General features: G+C 47.8%; 1 protein-coding gene across 6 annotated transcripts in view; it reads left to right on the forward strand.

Moving 5' to 3' along the window:
- Positions 1 to 19924, forward strand: part of SEC31B (SEC31 homolog B, COPII coat complex component) — a 29463-nt gene that overhangs the window by 3008 nt on the left and 6531 nt on the right. The window contains exons 4-22 of one of the 6 annotated variants that reach the window (XM_033130798.1): positions 24 to 110; positions 456 to 579; positions 6516 to 6711; positions 6919 to 7014; positions 7537 to 7545; positions 7975 to 8118; positions 8467 to 8609; positions 9462 to 9561; positions 9694 to 9855; positions 10399 to 10533; positions 12881 to 13111; positions 15064 to 15138; positions 15401 to 15499; positions 15851 to 15950; positions 16479 to 16672; positions 16923 to 17049; positions 17417 to 17562; positions 18265 to 18438; positions 18926 to 19087. In XM_033130798.1, the coding sequence (XP_032986689.1) occupies positions 24 to 110; positions 456 to 579; positions 6516 to 6711; positions 6919 to 7014; positions 7537 to 7545; positions 7975 to 8118; positions 8467 to 8609; positions 9462 to 9561; positions 9694 to 9855; positions 10399 to 10533; positions 12881 to 13111; positions 15064 to 15138; positions 15401 to 15499; positions 15851 to 15950; positions 16479 to 16672; positions 16923 to 17049; positions 17417 to 17562; positions 18265 to 18438; positions 18926 to 19087 (2504 nt within the window). The remainder of the gene's footprint in view (positions 1 to 23; positions 111 to 455; positions 580 to 6515; positions 6712 to 6918; positions 7015 to 7536; positions 7546 to 7974; positions 8119 to 8466; positions 8610 to 9461; positions 9562 to 9693; positions 9856 to 10398; positions 10534 to 12880; positions 13112 to 15063; positions 15139 to 15400; positions 15500 to 15850; positions 15951 to 16478; positions 16673 to 16922; positions 17050 to 17416; positions 17563 to 18264; positions 18439 to 18925; positions 19088 to 19924) is intronic. The other 5 variants (XM_033130802.1, XM_033130799.1, XM_033130803.1 and 2 more) reach the window with 5 other exon arrangements.

Consider the following 19924-nt stretch of genomic DNA (forward strand, 5'->3'; position numbering starts at 1 on the left):
TGTCAATTTTCTGCCACGTACAGGACAGACCATGAAGCTGAAAGAACTTGAGAGGCCAGCCGTTCAAGTATGGAGCCCAGCCCTCCAATACCCTGTATATCTGGCTGCAGGTACGGTGACTTTGTGGATGAGGATCCACCTGAAGTACACAGGTTGAGGGGGAAGTTAGTGTCCAGAACTGTTTACTGAGCATCAGAGAAAGCTTTAGAGTCATGGAAAGGTGGGGTTGGCTCGCAGCAGAAGCAAAGGGATATTAGATGTTTTTGCTACCTGGGGGCAACCTTGGACTATGGCTCAAGGCCAACCACCTCATGCTTCTTTGTTACCACTTGAAAACAATTATACCCAGTCCTCTCTTATTCCTTCTCCTCTCCACTCCCTAATCATTTATGGCTCAGACCCATGCATATATTCTTGCTCATATGCTGCCTCTTCTTGACTTTTCTTGCCCCCAGGAACATCTGCCCAGCAGCTAGATGCCTCCTTTAGCACAAATGGCACATTGGAAATCTTTGAGGTTGATTTCAGGGACCCCTCTTTGGACTTGAAACGCAGGGGAGTCCTTTCTGCCTCAAGCAGGTACTGTATCTACACTGCTGATGGATATGCAGGGCAGATCCTGGCGTGGACCCTGATGGGGAATCCTGAGAGCAGTGTGTGTTTCTCAGGGCTCAGAAGGGGACAACGGAGGGGAGAAGGACCTTCACCAAGTTGGAGAGACACTAGCTCTGGGTTTATTTTGCAAAAGGAGTTTTAAAGCACCCTGTCCTTTCTGGTCAACAGCAGGTCAGGTCAGAGTCATGTGATAGAGAAGCGTCACACAAGTCTGGACCCGGATTACCTGATCTCTCTCTGAATGCAGAGATGTTGACTCCTTCCTCCCTTGGGCTCTTGTGAAGACAACAACCTTACACAACAACTCTGTCTTCTGCCAACAGGAGGAGAAGGAATGATCCTTTCTTCCCCGCCGTCAGGGACTGATTGGGTGCTCATGGGTTTCGTGGCCATGGCAGGTTGAGAGGGCATTCACTTACTAGCATTCGCTGGGCACATGCATACATTCCAGGCACTCTGCTAGGGGCTCTTTATATCTTATTCATCACCCAAAATAAGTCTAAGCAATAAATCCCACTGTTCCCATTTCTCATAGGAGGGAACCAAAACTCTGAGAAGCTAGGATGTAAATCTCGGCCTACCTAACTGCAAAGCCTACCTTCTTTCCATTCGTTATTCAACTGCTCTTTTATAGGTTTTGTAAAGATGAGGCTTACAGTCTGAAGCAATGGTCTCCAAATTATTGTACCATTAGGAAAAATGTGAATAATCACTAGACTCCAGTTGCATATTCAATAAAATAATATACATTTATTGCTGTACTGTTAATAAAGTATAATTTATATCTTTTTTTAGATTAAAAATATAAATCTTTTTCTTATATCCCAGAGAATTATCTCGCCCATCCCACTTTGGAGATTACTGGTCTAGAATGTTCCATCTTCTTGTGCATTTTGGGGTCCATCTGAGAGATTAGTTAAGATGTTTAGACAGAAGACCCTCTTCTTTATTTTCATGGTTTAATCTGATAATGAAATTTTAGTTATTGTTCTTTTTTTTCTTGAGCCCGTATACCACTTTATGACAGTATCCTTATTTTGCAGTTTTTTACATCTCTTTGTATTTTCAGTACCTGTATCTTTTGAAGATCAGGCAATGGAAGATTTACCAATAGTGATGAGATATTCTTAGCCTCTAAACAAGCATTTCAGAAAGGACCCCTGAAAGGGGTGAGGTAATTCAAGAATGGTTATACTCCTAGAGATAAGAAAAGGGGCAGTGGGCAGAGCTCTTCTCCTCAACCAGCCAAGCAGCAGTTTCAGTAGTGGCTCCTTAGGGCTGAGTTCCTAAAAAAGAGGCAATAAGATTGCTGAAGAAACCTTGAAACTGAATCCTAAGATCCCTGTGGGCAGGGATTTTTGTCTGTTTTATTCATTGCTATAGCACCCAGGATAATGCCTGGCATTGGGTGCTTAATAAATGTTTGTTGAATGAATGAGTGATGTTAGAAATTTCTGGTTTACCAAACTGAATTACTACTTCAGTTAGTTGTAGTTAGTCTTCAGTTAGTCCTAGGGTCTTAAGAGCTTTTCAAGGGTGATAATCTATTTATTTTGAAGCCAACTAGTTGAATGGACCCCTTTTGAAACGTTGGTACTGAATGTGGGAGTCATGAACTTCACGTCTTCACCTCATACCCTCTTCCACCCTGCAGGGATTTGGGGGCTATCACCAACAAAAATAGGACAGTTGACATTATGGATCATATCTCATCTCTACTTTCTTTTCCACCTCTAGAATTGATTCCAAAGATGGTTTCTCATTCCCAAAGACCTAAGGGATCCCCTTTGACACAGTCTTGTTGGGGCTTTTCGGAGGAAATCCTCTTAGACACCCTAGGGTCTCAGACACCCACTTTCTGTTCCAGCCTGGGTTAGGTAACTTACTCAAAAGTCAGCATCACAACCTATTGACTAAGATGATCAGGGTAGATGGAGGGCTATCCATCCCTTGCTTTCTGCTTTCCTCTTTTCTGTGTCATCCACTGCATGGCTTAGTGGAAAGCACAATTGTGTTGGGTTGCAGCCTGGAACAAAGCTGTGTGACTTTGGGCAAATTGAGTTGTGTCAGTGTCTTGAGTCTTAGGTTTCCTCACTTACGTATAAAGAAGAGGTTGTATAAGGAGACTTCTAAGAACCTGTGGAGTTCGGATTCAGGTCGTGTGTTCAGACTCTCCTTCCTTTTCTTTTTCTAGCTTAGTCTCCTTCATTTTCCCTTTATTTTTTAAAAAAACTCCTTCCTGTGTCTCTTCATTATTAACTAAACATATACTTTTCAAAATCTTCTGCTTTCCTTTGCCTGCCCTTTTCACCGGACCCATGCCACAACCGCATTTGAATCCTGAATCCATGGAATCCTCCTCAATCCATGATGCATCAGAGAAATATCTATTTAGAAATACCTGACTGGAAGAGAAATGTTCTGAAACACTGGTATGGGTGTAAATAAGGGACAGCTTCAAGCTGTAAATAGCCTGAAGAGAATGCATGGATAAATGCCGCTGGATGCAATCAGAATCAATATGGGTCAACATGTGCACTGAAGCAAGCGATGTTTGGTCTGTTAGATGAATCTCACTCAAGAGGAAAGGTTTCTGGGAGAGTAATACATTGTTTATGTGTTGACTTTTGAACTGAGGACACAGCTGCTGTGGCTCAATGATGTCAGAGGCCAATGTGTGATCTGCTCCTCTCCACCTCTGTCTACACTGAGATTCTCGATCTCCACGTGGCCTCTGTAACCTCTGTATGACCCATCCTCTAGTAACATGGAGAAAGTAGGTGGTCTTTCTTCCAGTACCTTTATCTTAGTTCTGCCTTCTTTGGGAGCACTTTGATTTCTCTTTGGGTGTCTGTGTAAGGGACAACACCAAGCAGAAAAAGGTCACTTTGTATACTTCTCTTAGTTTTCCTGTTTCCAAGACTTGCCTTCTCTCTAAAAGACATCAAGATCACAGAGTAGAGAGAGCATGGGCTTTGCTATTGGACAGACCTGGGTTCAAATCCCAGCTCTGCCACCTACTGCCCTCTTGGGTGTGTCATTTATCTTCTCTGGCCCTATTTTCTCTGCTGTAAATTTCGGATATATAGTAGGCACATAACCTGGCACATACCATGCATTAAGAAAAGTAGTTCTCTCAAACAGCCATTGCGCCACTTCAGTGACTTCATTCTCCAGCTTGGAGCACTGCCTTCATTACTCTGTGTGACTTTCAAGGAGACTTGGAGTTCCTCAGCTGCTTTGGGCGGGAGGTGGACAAACTCATTTCACGAGTTCACCGACACGAGGCTGGAATGTTTCAAAGGGACTCTTTCTAAGCAAATAAAAGCAAAATCCAAAACAGAGAAGCACATAAATTGTGGGAGCAAGAATTTATGCTGCACATGTTCCTAATCGTAAGGTAGCTAAAGCTTGGCACAGATGAGCTTGTGTGACTTTCTGATCTCTTCAGCCTTGCCTTTTGCTTTTTGCCCAAAGCATAGCCATGAGCTAGTTGTTAGGGCCGGTTCTATCTTTATGAAGCTCAGCGTCTTCCCCAATTGTTCTAGACTGGTATGCAGTCTGATGTATCTAATACAGTGGTTCTCAAGCTTGGCTGTTTGTTAGAATTACCTGGAGGGTCTTATTAAAAATGTAGATCCTGGACCTGTCTCTGGAAATTCTGCTTCACAATGTCTGAGTAGGAATCAGAGGGCCTGTATTTTCTTTAGGTGCCACCCATTATTCAGCGATGCCATAGGGTCTCCATCATTTCATCATTATCCTGGGGATCTCTTAGCAGAGAATTCCAACTTATGTTTTGATAGTTCCCACCTTCCCGTACAAACTCTTCATCCTATATCTTCCCCTTAAATCTCTTAGTTTTATTTTCAGGCCAAACGGCCATCTTTTTTTCTTTCTTTTTTTTTTTGTAACATTTTATTTTAAAACTATTCAAACATAGAAAAGTTGCAGAATAGTACAATGAACAATCAAATACCTAACTTAGATTCCTCAGTAGTTTAACATTTGCTCACATGCTCATGCGTGCTCTCCACGCGCACACGCGCAGCTATGTCCTGTCCGCTGTCCGTTTGCAGAGGGGAGATGATTGAAATGCCTTGAACCCACTGAATGACCAAGTCCCTGTCCTTGTCCCAGGTGTTCCCACTCTCCCAGGTGTTCTCTATCATGTCCTCGTTGGGCTCTTGTTTCACGCTCACCAGTGGCTAACAATAAGAATATACCCTCTACACACTTACAGAAAGAAAATCATTTTGTTACACTCTGTGTTCTGCATTTCGGCCACTCTAAGTAACTGGGCCCTCTTCTCAAACCCTTTGGTGGCACCCCCCTTCCTTGAAGCCTCAGGTACCTTTTATTCTGGTCTGTATGTCATGTGCTCTGACCATACTGAGGTCATTACACCTCCTATACCATTCCCACGTGAGTTTTTCATGGCCAGACCCCTGGTTCCTGTGTGACCTCTTAGGGGCTTCTCTAGCTACTCTGTTCACGTGCCCTCTGCCCACCCTGCTCTCTAGCCCCAGGATGCCACGGCAGCCTCTTGAGCTAGTATGGAACACATTCTTCTGCCCTATTAAGATCAGCCCAACCTTAGAAAACAGCCTTTCTGACAGTAGCTTTAGATCCACCATTTGTGTCAGCTCTGCTGTTTTGCTTTAGATGCTGACCTGGTCTGAACTGGTGCTCAGCTCTTTGCTTCTGACAGGTTGGCTCTGCTCTAATGACTGGCCAAACAGGTTCCTACCTGGTCACCCCACTCAATTTCCTTGCTTGTTATTCTCAGGGTGTGGGAACATTTCATTTCAGTTAGGGAATTTTAGGACATCATTCGATGTGAAATCTGGCTTCTCTGAAGGGCTGCAGAAATCTCCTTGGCTAGCAACTGTGACATGGAGGACAGACCACCTATGAGGCTTGGGGATTTCATGTGCCTTCTCTAGGGGCGTTGCAGAGTACCCATCTTTGTCTGTAGGAGCCCAGGGTCCATCTTTTTCCTTGTGCAAGACACTGGCAGTATGTTGTTAGAAGTAGCCTCAGAAACCCAGAAAAGTGTTTCCCAAGCAGTACATTTATTCTTCATGCCTCTGTGTCTCTAGGGATGGCCCACTGCAGCCACATAGCAGCTCCAGTGGGCCAGCCGCACGGAAGAGGCATGGGTGGGGAGGTCCTTGTGTCTTTTCTCACTTCCAGTTTGGGAGGAAGAGGGGACAACAATTGTTGGTCTAGAGAACATGCTTCTAGTCAGGTACAGAAGAGTTTGGATCTTGCTTTAGACAGGAGACAGTATTTAATGATGGTTAATAGCTCAGGCTCTAAAACAAGATGGACCTGACTTTGAAACTTGATTCTGCCACTTCCTAGCTCTCAAATGGGAATAAAATTACTAGCTGTATATTCAGAAGTTTATAACTTCTCTGTGCCTCAGTTTCATCCGTTGACAGTGGAATGAATAATAACACCTTATGGGTTGTTGACTATTAAATAAGCTAATATATGTAAAGCACTTAAAACAGTGTCTGGTACATAGGAAGTATTCAGGAAGTGTTAGTTGTTATTTGAGTTGTGAGGATTCTGTGAAGTAATCTATTTGAAGTATTTATTACTAGGTCTATATAACCCCAATAATATTAACTTAAAAAGAAAAGCATCCCCACACAACTCTGAGGCAGTGGCCCCCCGACTTCTGGTGTAACATAGATGGAGTATGATTTTCAGAGAAAGGGCAGGATCAGGTAGAGGAGACCTGTGTTCTGTGTGTGGGAAATGAGGGCGACAGGCTGGCCCCACTGGGGGTGGGGATGGCTGCCCAATGGCAGAGGCTGGCACATGTGCCCACCCTCTGCTTACTGACATGGGCCTGAGTTGGTGCTGATGCTAGTTCCTCCTCTTTGTAGGTTTCACAAGCTGATCTGGGGGAGCTTTGGCAATGGGCTTCTGGAAGGCTCCGGGATTATTGCAGGCGGCGGGGACAATGGCATGCTTACTCTGTACAATGTGACCCACATCCTGTCTTCGGGGAAGGAGCCTGTGATTGCCCAGAAACAGAAGCACACGGGGGCAGTGAGAGCCCTCGACTTTAATCCTTTCCAGGTACTACATTTCAGTTGGTCAGACATGGCCACGCCATAGAGATCAGAATGGAAACATTCACTTATGACCTCTGGCCTATAACTCTAAGCCCTTCCCAGGCTGTTCCTGGGGAGGCTTTGGAAGCCCCATATGTGGGTCTCTTTCCCCTTTGTCCTGTTCTCATCTCTCCTGGGATGCTGTCCCTCCAAAGGCCTCTTCTTCCTACAGGGCAACCTCCTGGCCTCAGGGGCCAATGATTCTGAAATCTTCATTTGGGATTTGAATAACCTGAGTGTGCCAATGACCCCAGGATCCAAGTCACAGGTGAGGAAGCTCCCGGGGCTGCTGCTTACAGTGTGCAGCTGCCTGTCCCAGGCACTCTTGAATTCTGGACACAGCCAGAGCGTAGGAGATTTCAGGCTTTACCACTGGAGGGCAATAAAGCTCCACAGACTAATGTGCTACCAGCCTGATTATAACAGGGATGAAGAGGAGGGGAGGGGAGGGGAGAGTGGGGGAGGTGGAGAGTGGGGGAGCGGTTTGTGGTCCTAAACTGTCCCAGAGGAGGAAAATGAAGAAGAGCAAGGGGAGTAAAAGACATTGAGAGAGGGAATGAGGGCGCTGTTTGTCGTAGGCAGGGTTAGGTAGGGCCCTGGGCTCGGCGGTGAGGGGACAAGAGGAGGACTCCCAGATATACCCTCGTCCTTTTTGTCAGTCTTGTCTCTGTATCTGGTTCTCCCATGCATTCGAGGGTCTCGTGTATGTCTGTCTCTGAGTGTACCTATGTCAGTCTATAACTGGGCCTATCTTTTTGCTTCCTGGGTTTTCTCCGTTTTATGCTGACAGTATCGTGAGGTGAGTTAAGAATGAATTTGATAGCATCTTGTGCCCAGAAAGTAGCAATGACTTTTCTTTTTTGCCTCACTGTCTGGGGATCTTGAGTGTCTATGTTTCTTTCCGTCCCTCACCTTCCTCCTTTTCTCCCTCCCTCTATGTCATAGACATGAGGGCTCTTTTTAAATCTTGACTCTATCCTCTCAGCGCCTTGGGGTAGGAGTAAAACCCAAGTGTGCCTGCCATTGTCTCAGCTTCTATACCAGTACCCTAAAGGATCCTCTCTGGAAAATTCAGCTCCCAGCTTCCCGAGACTGTCTTGGTTTGGGTAGCCCCGTCCAGGTCTGCTCTTGGGCTTTCTGTGAGTGGTTGGGAGCAGTGGAACAGCAGATGTCTCTTGGTCCAGGGGTGACAAGTTGTCCTCCACCCCTTACCCCCATCCTGCCTCAGCAGCCCCCAGAAGACATCAAGGCACTCTCTTGGAACCGGCAAGTTCAACACATTCTGTCTTCTGCTCACCCCAGCGGCAAGGCGGTTGTGTGGGATCTCAGGAAGAATGAACCTATCATCAAAGTCAGTGATCACAGCAACAGGGTGAGTCATGGAGGCCCAGTACAGGCTTGGGACCTGCTTCTCCCTCGTGCCTAGCCATGGCAGCTACTCCTCCCCAGGCCAGGCTTCTGCTTTCAGCTGTTGCACATGTGGATCCAGCAGATTTCCCGTTGAGCATGAAAGCTTAGGTGAGCTAAACAGAGCTGATCTGGAGGCTTCTAATGCTCCCTTATTCATGGTCATCACTCATTTTCTGATGGCTCTGGTGTTCTCAGTCACCTAGAGGAGACACAAACCCTGCCCTCCGTGGTCCCATTCCAACTGGGCAGAGAAGGTTGATAACTAGAGAAGGCAGGTGACATCACCCACTGGGGTCTGCTTTGTTCACAGATGCACTGCTCAGGCCTGGCCTGGCACCCAGACGTAGCCACTCAGTTGGTGCTATGCTCAGAAGATGATCGTCTTCCAGTGATTCAGCTGTGGGACTTGCGCTTTGCCTCCTCACCCCTGAAGGTGCTGGAGAGTCATAGCAGGTACATCTCAACCGCCCCACATCCTTGGTGGAGGGCGAGGGCATAACTGACCTGGGTAGGAGGCAATGAATGCCTCACTTTGGCTACCAAACATCCTCCCTGGGTTCCAAGCCATCCCAGTGAACGCACAGGCACCCAGTTCTAGCTCGTGCCCCAACCAAGTGGAGTTTCATTAGAACCGGAGATTATGGAGAAAAGCCTGAGATCCCATCTAATGTCCAGAGATGGGACTGGGTAAAGGGTCATGAGAAACATTGGAGCCAGTCTCCCTGGGAGAGTCCCCAGGCTCTGATCTGAGGAAAATGCTCATTTCTTTAGGTGATGAAGTTACTTCCTCCAAGACGTCACCTTAAGAAAAGAATTTTGGCTCCTATTTGTCCTGCACAGAGGCCTGCCTCTGAAGCTGTAGCTCTTGGGCCTGCAGCAGAGAAAGCAGCCCCAGAGTCTGTTCTTTTCAACTGAAGGGCCATGTTGCATATATACCTCCTTGGGGACTTGTGAGAGTTATGTCCCCACTATCTTCATGGGCTAAAAACACCCATAAGGATGGGTGCTTGCCTGATTCATGCTGATTCATAGTCCCTAGCCTACAATCAGGGAAAAGAAGCAGACCATCCTGCAGTGACCTGTGGGATGTAGAGTGGTCCAGTGGGTAGTGCACAGGCTCTGGGATTTAATTGGATTCTGGCTGCTTGGCTGCTGAAAGTTCCTTAATTTCTCAGAGCCTCATTTTCCTCGTTTGTAAAATGAAATCAGGCTGCTCATTTTATAGGGATGAGATTTATCAAGATATATAAGATATCCTACTCTTAGTAGGCATTCAGCAAATCCTAGTTTCTCTTTCCCTTTTAGGGGGATCTTGTCAGTGTCATGGAGCCAGGCTGATGCTGAGCTGTTGCTCAGTAGTGCGAAGGACAACCAGGTCTTGTGTTGGAACCTGGGGAGCTGCGAGGTAGGCTGGCCCTTGTGTGGGCATGCCGGCATGGGAGATGAGATGATTGTGGGGGAATCCCCACTTCAGCTGTGTGTTCTGGGCTGCCTTCCTATGTCAGGGTTTCCCTAATGACGTGTTCCCTCACTTTAGGTGGTATATAAGCTAGCCACACAGAGCAGCTGGTGCTTTGATGTGCAGTGGTGCCCTCGGGAACCTCCAGTGTTCTCCGCTGCCTCCTTTGATGGCTGGATCAGTTTGTACTCTGTGATGGGTAGGAGCTGGGAAGTCCAGCAGACGAGACGGACTGACAAGGTTTGAAGGGCTTGGTGGAGAATGCCGGAGGGAAGGGGCTGTCTTTTTTGGTGGGGAGAGAGAAGGACATATGGCCCGGGAAGAAGTGGGGACTGTTGCAGAGTGGGAAGATGGGGCGCTGGGTTTGGGAAGGCTGCACTTTTACTCCAGTGCCCATCTTCCTGGGGGGATGGAAGTTCCTGCCACAATACAAAGGAGGCCTTCACCTTGACTTTTGTTCTTGGATGTTCCCTGCGGTTTTGCAGGGACGTTGGACCTCCATGCTGGGACCATTATTTTGGAAGGATTAACTGTCTTATTTGTCTTTCTCCTATGGACACATTTTATGTCATACTCCACTGTAGACCTTGGAGGCAGTAGACTTTCCAAAAGCCTACCGCAGGGGATCCCACCCTCACTATTAGTCCTCCGGGATATGGGAGTCCAGCCTTTGTGGGCCAGATTGGGCATTTCAAGGATTCCTCCCAAAATGGAGTTTGCAGGTGGAGTTCCGGGCTAAGCCACCACTTCAGGCTGGTAATGCACGTGTCCTTGTGCCCTCAGATCTCTTCTTCCTTCAGCAAAGGCCAGCCTCTCCCACCATTGCAGGTACCAGAGCAAGTGGCCCAAGCATCATTGCTACCTCCCCTGAAAAAGCCCCCCAAATGGATGAGGAGGCCAGCAGGTGTTTCATTTGCTGTAAGTGTAGTGTGTGTATGAGCGTGGTTGTGTGTGTGTGTGTGTGTGTGTGTGTGTGTGTGTGTAGTGTACCATGTGCCCAGAATGAGGCAATGTTCTGTAGGAGATTTATTCTCAGGGATTGTGTCTCAGATCAGGTCCCACTTTACCACTCAAGCACAGAGTTACTATAGCTTCCCTCTCTGCCCCTTCACCTGCTTGCTGTGCCAGTACTGTCTAAAAGGAATTGATTGCTTTAGACGTCCCAGTTATGGAGATCCGCCTGAGATTGCACCTGATTTTTCTCTAAGCCTTACATGTCTGGACTGATAGTGAGTCCAGCTATGTAAGGGTTAGCATGCAAAGCAAGAATGAAAACAAAAATGGTTTCATCCTGTCACTCTGCTCACAACCTTTGACCCCGTTTGCCTTATAGGCTGAAGGCCAAATGTACACAGAGCTTCATTTACCTTTCCAGTTTTTAGTCCTACCTTATTCTCATGTATTCTCTATGCTCCAGTTAAATATGACTCCCTTCTGTTCCACGGATAACTCCCCACTCTGCTGCCTCCACATGTACCCCACCCTTCAGCTTCTCTCCCAGGCCATTGAATTGTGCTATAGCCTTTTAAGCTTAGATACCACCCCCTTCATGAGGTCTGTCTGTAACCCTAGTCAAACTTAACCTCACTTCTGAATCTAACAGATTTGGACTCCTGTACTGATATGTTCTAACTGTACTAACGTTATTTATATACATGCCTGGAGACCCTACTGAGTAATAGACTCCTTGAGGATAGCGACCACATGTTCATTTTTATCCCTAAAATAGTACCTCTCAAACTTCTCAAATCACCTGGAGATCTTATTAAAATTCAGATTCTGGTTCATTCGGTCTGGGGTAGGGCCCAAGATTCTGGTTTTCCAACAAGTTCCCAGGTGATGCCCTCGCTGCAAGGCCCTAAAGCACCCAGCTCAGTGCTTTAACTATTAGGTTTGAATTAAAAACAGGTGCATAAAAGTAGAGATTCTTCTTTTTCAGAGCCAACAGTTTTATTAGGGAGGTAAGACCAACACATTAAGGAGGAGTGAGGTGAAGAATTCTGAGGTCAGAAGGCTTGAATTCTTATCATCGCTCTGTCACTTAGCAGTTGGGTAACCTTGGGCAAGTCACTTAACTCCGACTTCAGTGTTTTTATCTGTGAAATGGGGATAGTAATACTTGTCCAGCTTGTGTTAGTAAGGTGGCATGAACCTCAAATAAGAATAAGCTTTTTGTCAAACTATCAAGTACCATACCAATTCAAAGGCAAGCTGGCTTTGTTGAGCACTAATCAGTAGTATAGGTTTTGTGCTGTAGGAGTCAAGAGAAGAATTCTGCCTGGGAAAGTTCATTCAGGAGGGGGTCTCAGGAAGGGAAATAGTGAATGGCTGGGGAGTAAAGCAGGAGGTGTCAACCTTGGCTGCCACTGGAATACCCTGAAGAACTTAGAACATACTGATGCCTGGTCCCACCCCAGAGGTGCTGATTTCATTGTCTGGGGTACAGCCTGATGAGTCTGAACAGCTCCCTGGTGGTTTTCATGGGCAGCCAAGGTGGACAACTGCTGAAGTAAAGGACCTTCACAAAGCTCTGCTTTTATGCCAGGTGCTGTGTATGTAAAGTACCTAATTTGGTGAGAAGCACGCTCAGGTTGAGGTGTGGTGGTAGCTGAGGGTACAGAGCAGGGATGAACTGGGCACTTGGGGGGCGCGGAGCTGTCACGCAGACGAGCAGGGAGACTGACGCTGGAGAGGCAGATCGGGCCCCAGTTTTGGAGAATTTTGTGCACAGTGGGCAGAGAAGTTACAGCTCTCTCCCATGGCTTTGTGCAACCGTTACAAGATCCTGAACATCAACAAGTACAAGGCGATAGTCTAACACTTGGATCGGAGGAGGGAAAAGCCTTGAGGATAGTAGCCTATCCCAGTAATCTCGGTGTGTTAGCACTGCGAATGGGACAGAGGGGACCTGCGTGAGAGACCTAGAACCAGAAGAGGTTAGGACTCTGTGATCGCTTGGCTGTAGTGGGTATAAAGACTGTGGTAATGCCAAGGTGTTCGGTCCAGGTGACTGAGAGAAGGGTGGTAGCAGGACAGGGGGGGAGAAGATGAGGACCAGGTGCTAAAGTTTTAAGCTAAGAGTGCTAAAAGTGCAGAGGTGTTTTTGGTATGGGGGCCACATTCATTACTCGATTCCTGATCCTACTTCACCCCCAGGAGTTCTTACTGATTTCCCATCCTAGGGTTGACCAATATGTAGCCTTGCCTGTGATCCTGACTTGGTATTGAAGGCATGACCTTTACCCTTCTTGTCTTTCCTCACCAGTTTGGGGGGAAGCTGATTACATTTGGCCTCCCCAGTACCACTGCCCACCAGGTGCCACAGCCTTGCCTCCGCCTCGTCTTCGTCAGTCAGGTCACCACAGAATCCGAATTCCTGATGCGGTCAGCTGAGCTGCGAGAGGCCCTGGCATCAGGAAATCTCCTGAATTATTGTCAGAACAAGATCCAACGAGTGTCATTGCCAAGTGAAAAGATGCTCTGGCAGTTCCTGAAGGTAGGAAGCCTGAAGCCTGGCTGCTCAGAAGTGTTTCCCCAAAGCTGGGTACTCCAACCTCTGTCATCACCAGGAGATGCACAACCCCACTGTGACGCAGATTTCAGAAGCCCTAACCCCTGTTAGGTTTTTCCTACAGAACACCCACCCTCGGGATGCAAAATCTTCATCCTTTACCAGAGGCTCAGAGGCCCTTTGTGGCTAGGGAAGCTGAAGAGAAAAAGTGACATTTGCCTTTTGTGGCCACCGTTGCTGATGTCCTAGATGCTTTTCCAGAGCCAGGGTGAAGGCTCTCACGGTGCCACGCCAAAGGGCAGATAAGGTGATGGGAAGGGAGAAGAGGAAGGGAAAGGAAGGGAAGAAGATTAGCTTGAAGAATAGATCACCATGAGAAGGCTTTGGTTTTGTCTCCAGTAACCCAAGGCAAGTCCTCGTGGTGGGACTTAGGGCTGAAGGCCCACCCTGCTCTGGAGGCACGACTTCAGTTACAACGCTGATTTAATTTCAAGTTGGTTATGACCCCAGGAAGAGTGCTGTCGCTGTCAAAGGAAATGCCCAAGCAAGAGGAGAGGGCTGAAGAGAGAAAGAGAAATAACTGACTGTATAGGGAGAGAGTTATTCAGATCCTCGGGATTATAGAGAAGAATGGAAAAAGAAGGACAGGGACTTGTCCTGGGGGGTCTGAGAAGGACTTGGGTCTGTGCTTCAGACATAGTGGAACTTCGTGAAGGTAGACACCAGGAGTCTGGGGAGGAGAAAGGGATTTGAGAAAGATCATCAACTACAGAGTAAAGCTAGAAAACAGATGTGGGGAGAAAAGAGTAAGAAATGACGCTTTTGTTATAAGCAGGATACAGGTGATGGCTCCAGGAATGGGGGCTGGGAAGCAGATAGACAGAGTTCAGCCTTCATGCAGGCAGTGGTGCCCGCAGGACAGAGGGGAGTCTTGTTGAGAAGCTACTCAAGAGCTGTCCATCATGATGGTTCTGAAGCTGAGTGTGGGCAAACATTTCCCAGGGAAGAACATGGACGAAGGAGGGGACCTTGAGAGACTATGAGAAAGATGGTAGTCAGAAGTCATGGTTTAGTGTAGGATAAATGAAGAGCCCAGACCAGTGACCCCAGATTACATCAGGCCTTCAGGAAGGCTTGGCCCTCAGTATCTGGGACACGGAGTAGGTAAGCTGACTTTGTTGACTGCGTCTGTGCACCTCCCACCAGGCATCTTCTCAGCTAGACGTTTAGACTCAGAAGACTGTTGTAGGAGGACTTAGCATCCGTTTCCTCAGAAGGATGTGGGACAACCTGTTGGAAGGGCAGCATCCCTTCTGTGGCAGTCCTTACAGCAGTCTGTGCAGCAGTACAGAGTTCTCTTGTTCAGCTCCCCAGAAGACAGCTCAGGTGCAAGAGGAGATGTAAACCAGGCAGATGTGTAAGTTCCTTAGGTTGCCCTGGCTTAGAAGCCTCAGCCCTCAAGAGCCAATTTCTCTTGTACCAACTCTAAAAGCATAGCTTCTAGAATTCCTGCAAGGGATCTGTTCAGTTACAAGGGTCCTGGCAATCAGGGAAACCCAAAGCATGGTGTCCATATAGATTATTTATAGTTTATGTTGTTCCAGTCCAAATGCAATGTACCAATCACAAGTAATGTTGCCTAGAAACACAACTGACATTTTATTCTTAGATTACCAGGGGAACAGTTCTAGGAAGTCAACCGGAGGTCCAATTCTCATGCAGAAGAGGGAAAGGGTTTTGTTAACATTATGCCCACAGCCCAGCAGGAATAAAACCTGAGGAGAGGAAAAGGGAGAGATGGTATTGGCCTCAGTAGGTCACTTCTGGTAGTACAAAGATCTATCTTTGAGGGTACACTGGCACGGATGTCCAGCTTGTGTAGGAGAGGGTCATTCACATTCCTTTAATGGTGACTTCTGTGTTCTGTGGTTCCTTAGGTGACCTTAGAGCAAGACTCCCGAATGAAGTTCCTCAAGCTATTAGGATACAGTAAAGATGAGCTTCAGAAGAAGGTAAGCTGCTTTCCCATTAGAAACATGTACTTGATGCAGAAAAAAGGAGAATTAGTCAGTGGAAACCATCTCAGAATACCTCTTCGTGGGCTTCACTAATGCATATATGAACATTTGACCTCCTGGAGTTAGGCTTTTCACCAGGAAAATAGCTCAAGGATCTAACTGAGTTTAGTTGGTGGGGTTTGGAGGTGGGAAGAAGGCATAATGCTTGTTTGACCTTGTGCTAGGGAGAGTGGTACTCATAGGTCTTTCCCTGCAGGTGGCCAAGTGGTTGAAGAGTGACACGGGGCTGGGTGAGAGCCCTCAGCCCAGGGGAGATGACCTCGACAGTAAAAGACAACAAGCCTTCTGTAGCCAGGTATGGTAGGAGCCCAGCCAGCCAGATCCACAGTAGGACAGACCTGCCTTCAGGACATCTCCCCCTTCCTGGCTCTTGGCTTTGCTCTAGTGAAGTGCTCAACTTCTGTAAAAGTCTTCAGACTCCTCCCTCTCTTGGAATCACAGTGAGACACAGAGTCCTTAAGCTTTTGGGCTGAGAGTAGAGCTGTGTTTTAGACATGAACTAGAGCCCTTCCCATACTTTACCTGGTTATTCTTTTAGCTTTACCCATTAAGAGCCGTATAGTAGAGCTCCCAGAGAGAGCTACTAAGCCAGCTCTGTCTTTGGGCTTCATTTCTTAAGTAGCCACCTCTGTCCTTCCTTGTACAGGCTTCCAAACACATAACAGAGGAAGCCTCTGCCTCCTCAACCTTCTTTGATGAGCTGGTCCCTCAGAACCTGACTCCATGGGAGATCCCCATCACAGAAGGTACCCAGACCCTGAGGGAGAGAACCTCTCCACGTGGGAGTAGGTGGGCTCAGAGTTCTCGGACTTGAGGACATTTCCTTCTTGTCCCCTGCCTCCAGCCTCCCTCCCACCATCATAAATGCTGGATGGTTCTGTTACTTGTTAGAGCTCTCTCTGGCTGTAGGTTTTCATGGATGGGTCCTTCCTATGGAAGGCCTTCTACCAAGATATTTTTTTCTATCCTTCTGTCTTCTTGCTTAAAGGGCTGTGACCCTGTTCTTGCTGAACAATCACACATCACACTTTGATACTGATGCGTGAATCCCTCCCTCACCTTGGGTCCGCTCCTTAGAGAGTTACCACCAGACTTGGGCACCCCATGACACCCCACTACACTTTGTTGTTGAGGAATGAAACTTGGGAGTTTTGTTTGGGACGATGGAGGCTGAGTGATACAGAGATAAGGGAGGTGTGCTGTGAGCCCACCCTGCGGGGGACAGGAAGCTGGGCTCTGAGGACGGGCTAATGTGGAGGTACCTCTGACCGCAGACATGGATGGACTCCTGAGCCAGGCGCTCCTGCTTGGAGAACTGGGCCCTGCTGTGGACCTGTGTCTGAAGGAAGAGCGCTTTGCTGATGCCATCATCCTGGCCCATGCTGGGGGTGCAGATCTACTGAAGCAAACACAGGAGCGCTACTTGGCCAAGAAGAAAACCAGAATCTCTTCAGTAATTGCCCACTGTGTAGGGAAAGAGGGGAGGGGATTACTTTGACCTTGTCTGGGGGACGCGCACACCTTGGGACTGGGGTTTAGAAGATCTGCCAGTCTTTTTCTTCCCACTCTAAGCACCCCAACCTCACCCCGAGCCCCTCACTGTGGTCTAACAGGAAGCCTGCTCATGAGTGGCTTTTCTAGCACATTCCGGTGCGTGACTCCTGCTGCTTGTGCTGGATGGATGGTTGATGGCCTCCTTCCCTCTCTGCCCACTACAGCTGCTAGCCTGTGTTGTGCGGAAGAATTGGAAAGATATGGTGTGTGCCTGTAGCCTGCACAACTGGAGAGAGGCGCTGGCCTTGCTACTGACGTACTCGGGGCCAGAGAAATTCCCTGAGCTCTGTGGTAGGTGGCCCTAGGCTTTAGAAGGGAGTGGTGTGACCCCAGTGTGGCGTCAGTGGACCCCCTGAGGGAGGAGGCAGAAGAGCAGCCCGAGCTCTGGGAGGCCAGGCCATGTTGTGTGGTTCAGCTGGGAGGCAAGGACTACAGCGCATGCCCCTACTGTCATTTGTTGTCCCGTTTTACTTTTTCTTGTCACATCTTGAAGCAACAGCTTTGCCCTTCATTGCAGAGCGGGGTTAACGTCAGTGTTGCCCAAAGCCACTGTGACTGCTTGTCCCACAGTTCATGGTCCTCCACCTGTTTCCAAACAGGGAAAGGAGGAGGAGCAAAGGGGAGCTGTGCCATTAAAGAAGCTTCCATCTCTCTGCAGACATGCTGGGTACTCGCATGGAGCAGGAGGGCGGCAGGGCACTGAGCCCCGAAGCCGGACTCTGTTACGTGTGCTCAGGGAGTGTGGAGCGGCTGGTGGAGTGCTGGGCGAAGTGCCACCAGGCTTCATCCCCCATGGCTCTACAGGTACCCCTTCTCTGCAGGGCACTGGTGCCTCCATAGCAGGGCCTCAGGAGGGGCTAGTGGTGGGGATGTGCAGGGATATCCCCTGGGTGCCCAGGCTGGAGTCAGGGTCTTAGGGAGGAGAGGAAGGTCCTTATCATCTGGGCCCTTCTCCCAAGGATGAGCTATCACCTCCTTCCCTCCTCAGTCAGCAGCTACTTAGGTGTTAACCTTGTGATGTTTTCCCTTTGCAGATTCGGTTATACATGTTTATTCTATATTTGAGTAATTGTGAGCCTGGGTCTTCTGTTAACTGCTAAGAAAAATTCTGTGGACCTAAATTGTAGCAGACACTCTGTGGGAGATCAGAGAAAGTGGGGGTGGGGCACAGACTCACGGGGAGGCAGTCACACGTGAAAAAATCGTATAAATGAGTCTGAAATGGCCGATGTACTAGCAAAAAGGGTAAAGAAAGCAAAAAAGAGGCAGAGATGTACGAGAATCTAAGACCCAGATGGCCCCAGTTGAGCCCAGTGCTAACAGCTTAGGTGGTGAGGCCAAGTGGCCCTTCAACTGTCACGTCTCTTATATATCATCACCCACTGTCTTCACCTGGCCCTGGCCAGGTGCACTTCTGCCCATAGTGGGAAGTCCCTGGGTGAGCTGTCTGGGCTTAGAGAGCAGAATGTGCTTGGAAGGAATGTGCCCTCATCCTTGTTCCTCTAGGACCTGATGGAGAAGGTGATGGTTCTCAACAGGGGCTTGGAGCTACTGCGGGGTTCTGATGGGGTGAGCCCAGGCCCTGCCACAACCTACAGGGTCACTCAGTATGCCAACCTCCTGGCTGCCCAGGGCAGCCTGGCCACTGCCATGAGCTACCTACCCAGTGACTGTGCTCAGGTGAGTGGGGCCATGTGGAAAGAATGAACCATTTTATTCTATCATTTAACACTGGCTGAGCACTTCTGTGTCCCAGGCACCATGCTAAATGCTGACGCTCCTGGGATAAATAAGATCTAGTCCCTCAGGAAGCTCACAATCTCTCGGGGAAAATCAGATGGCAATAACTTATCCTAAGCGCCTGGGGCTCCAGGGAAAGGGCTGGTTTTACCTGCAGAAGTCAAGGCAGGCTTCTCAGTGGTTCAAGTTGTTGAGCTGGACCTTCAAAGGGAAGTAGCTTACCAGAAGACATAGGGTGACCTAGGCAGAAAGAATAGCGAGGAAGGAGGCTTGGCTGGCATTAGGAGGCTTTGGGTCATCTAAGGTAGCTCGAGTATAGAGGGTCAGCTGAGGTTTGAATGCTATATGGGGCCGGGCTTTGTGAGAGAGGATGTTTGCTTGTTTTAATTTTACTTAACACAGTTCTTCATTATTATAACTTTTGTAGCCACCAATCCAGCAACTGAGGGACAGGCTTTTTCATGCTCAGGGAGCTGGTGTCTTGGGCCAGCAGTCTCCTCCTTTCCCCTTTCCACGAGTCATGGTGGGAGCTACCCCCCGTTCGAAAGAGACATCATCTCGCAGATTGGGATTCCAGCCTTCTCACCAGGTAAGACCTTGTTTGTTCATTGATTTGTTCATCCTTTCAAAAAAAAAAAAATACTAAGTATCTACCAAGTGCCAGGCATGGCTCTAGTCCCTTGGAACATATTAGTGATGAAAATTCCTGACTTCATAGCGCATAGATGCAGTTACTTTTCTAATAACTGTTTATTGAACAACTGCTTGACTCTTAGAACAAAAAGGTGCACAAACCATGAGCCTTGTCCTTAATTAGCTCATAGTCTAGTGGAAATATAGATGTGTAAAAAAAAAACTACAGTAAATGATTGGGGTATGATAAGGTGCTACAGAATCACACAGAAGAAAGCAGTTTCCTCTTGGGGGTTGGGGAAGTTTAGGGAATATTTCAGAGTGAATGTGATGTTTGATCTCAGTCTTGAAGATTAAAAATTATTTAGGCAACGGAAAGGGTAGGTGAAGGCTGCTTCAGGCACAGGGAACAGCATGTACAAAAGCATTGAAGGGAGAGTAAGCAAAGCCCATTCGAGGAACTACTAATATTTTAATGGGGATGCAAAACAGGTATTTGTGGCAGTGGAGTGGGCTTAGATGAAGCTGGGGTAACAGGTGGGAGTTCTAACAGGAAGGACCTGGCATTCTGAGCTGAAGAGCTTGGATCTGACCTTGAAATTGATAGCAGTCAGGAGCTATTGAACGGTCTTACGCAAGGGAATGACTAGCTATGTGTTTAGGAAGCGCAAGGCTGCAGGCAGTTAGGAGGCTATAGCAAGAGATGATGAGGACATAAATTGACCTAAAGCTGGACCGTAAGGTTCGACTTGAGATATTTAGTAAGTAGAATTGATAGAAATGAGTAATGGTT

The sequence above is a fragment of the Rhinolophus ferrumequinum genome, chromosome 16, assembly GCF_004115265.2.
Source record: "Rhinolophus ferrumequinum isolate MPI-CBG mRhiFer1 chromosome 16, mRhiFer1_v1.p, whole genome shotgun sequence".
NCBI lineage: Eukaryota > Metazoa > Chordata > Mammalia > Chiroptera > Rhinolophidae > Rhinolophus > Rhinolophus ferrumequinum.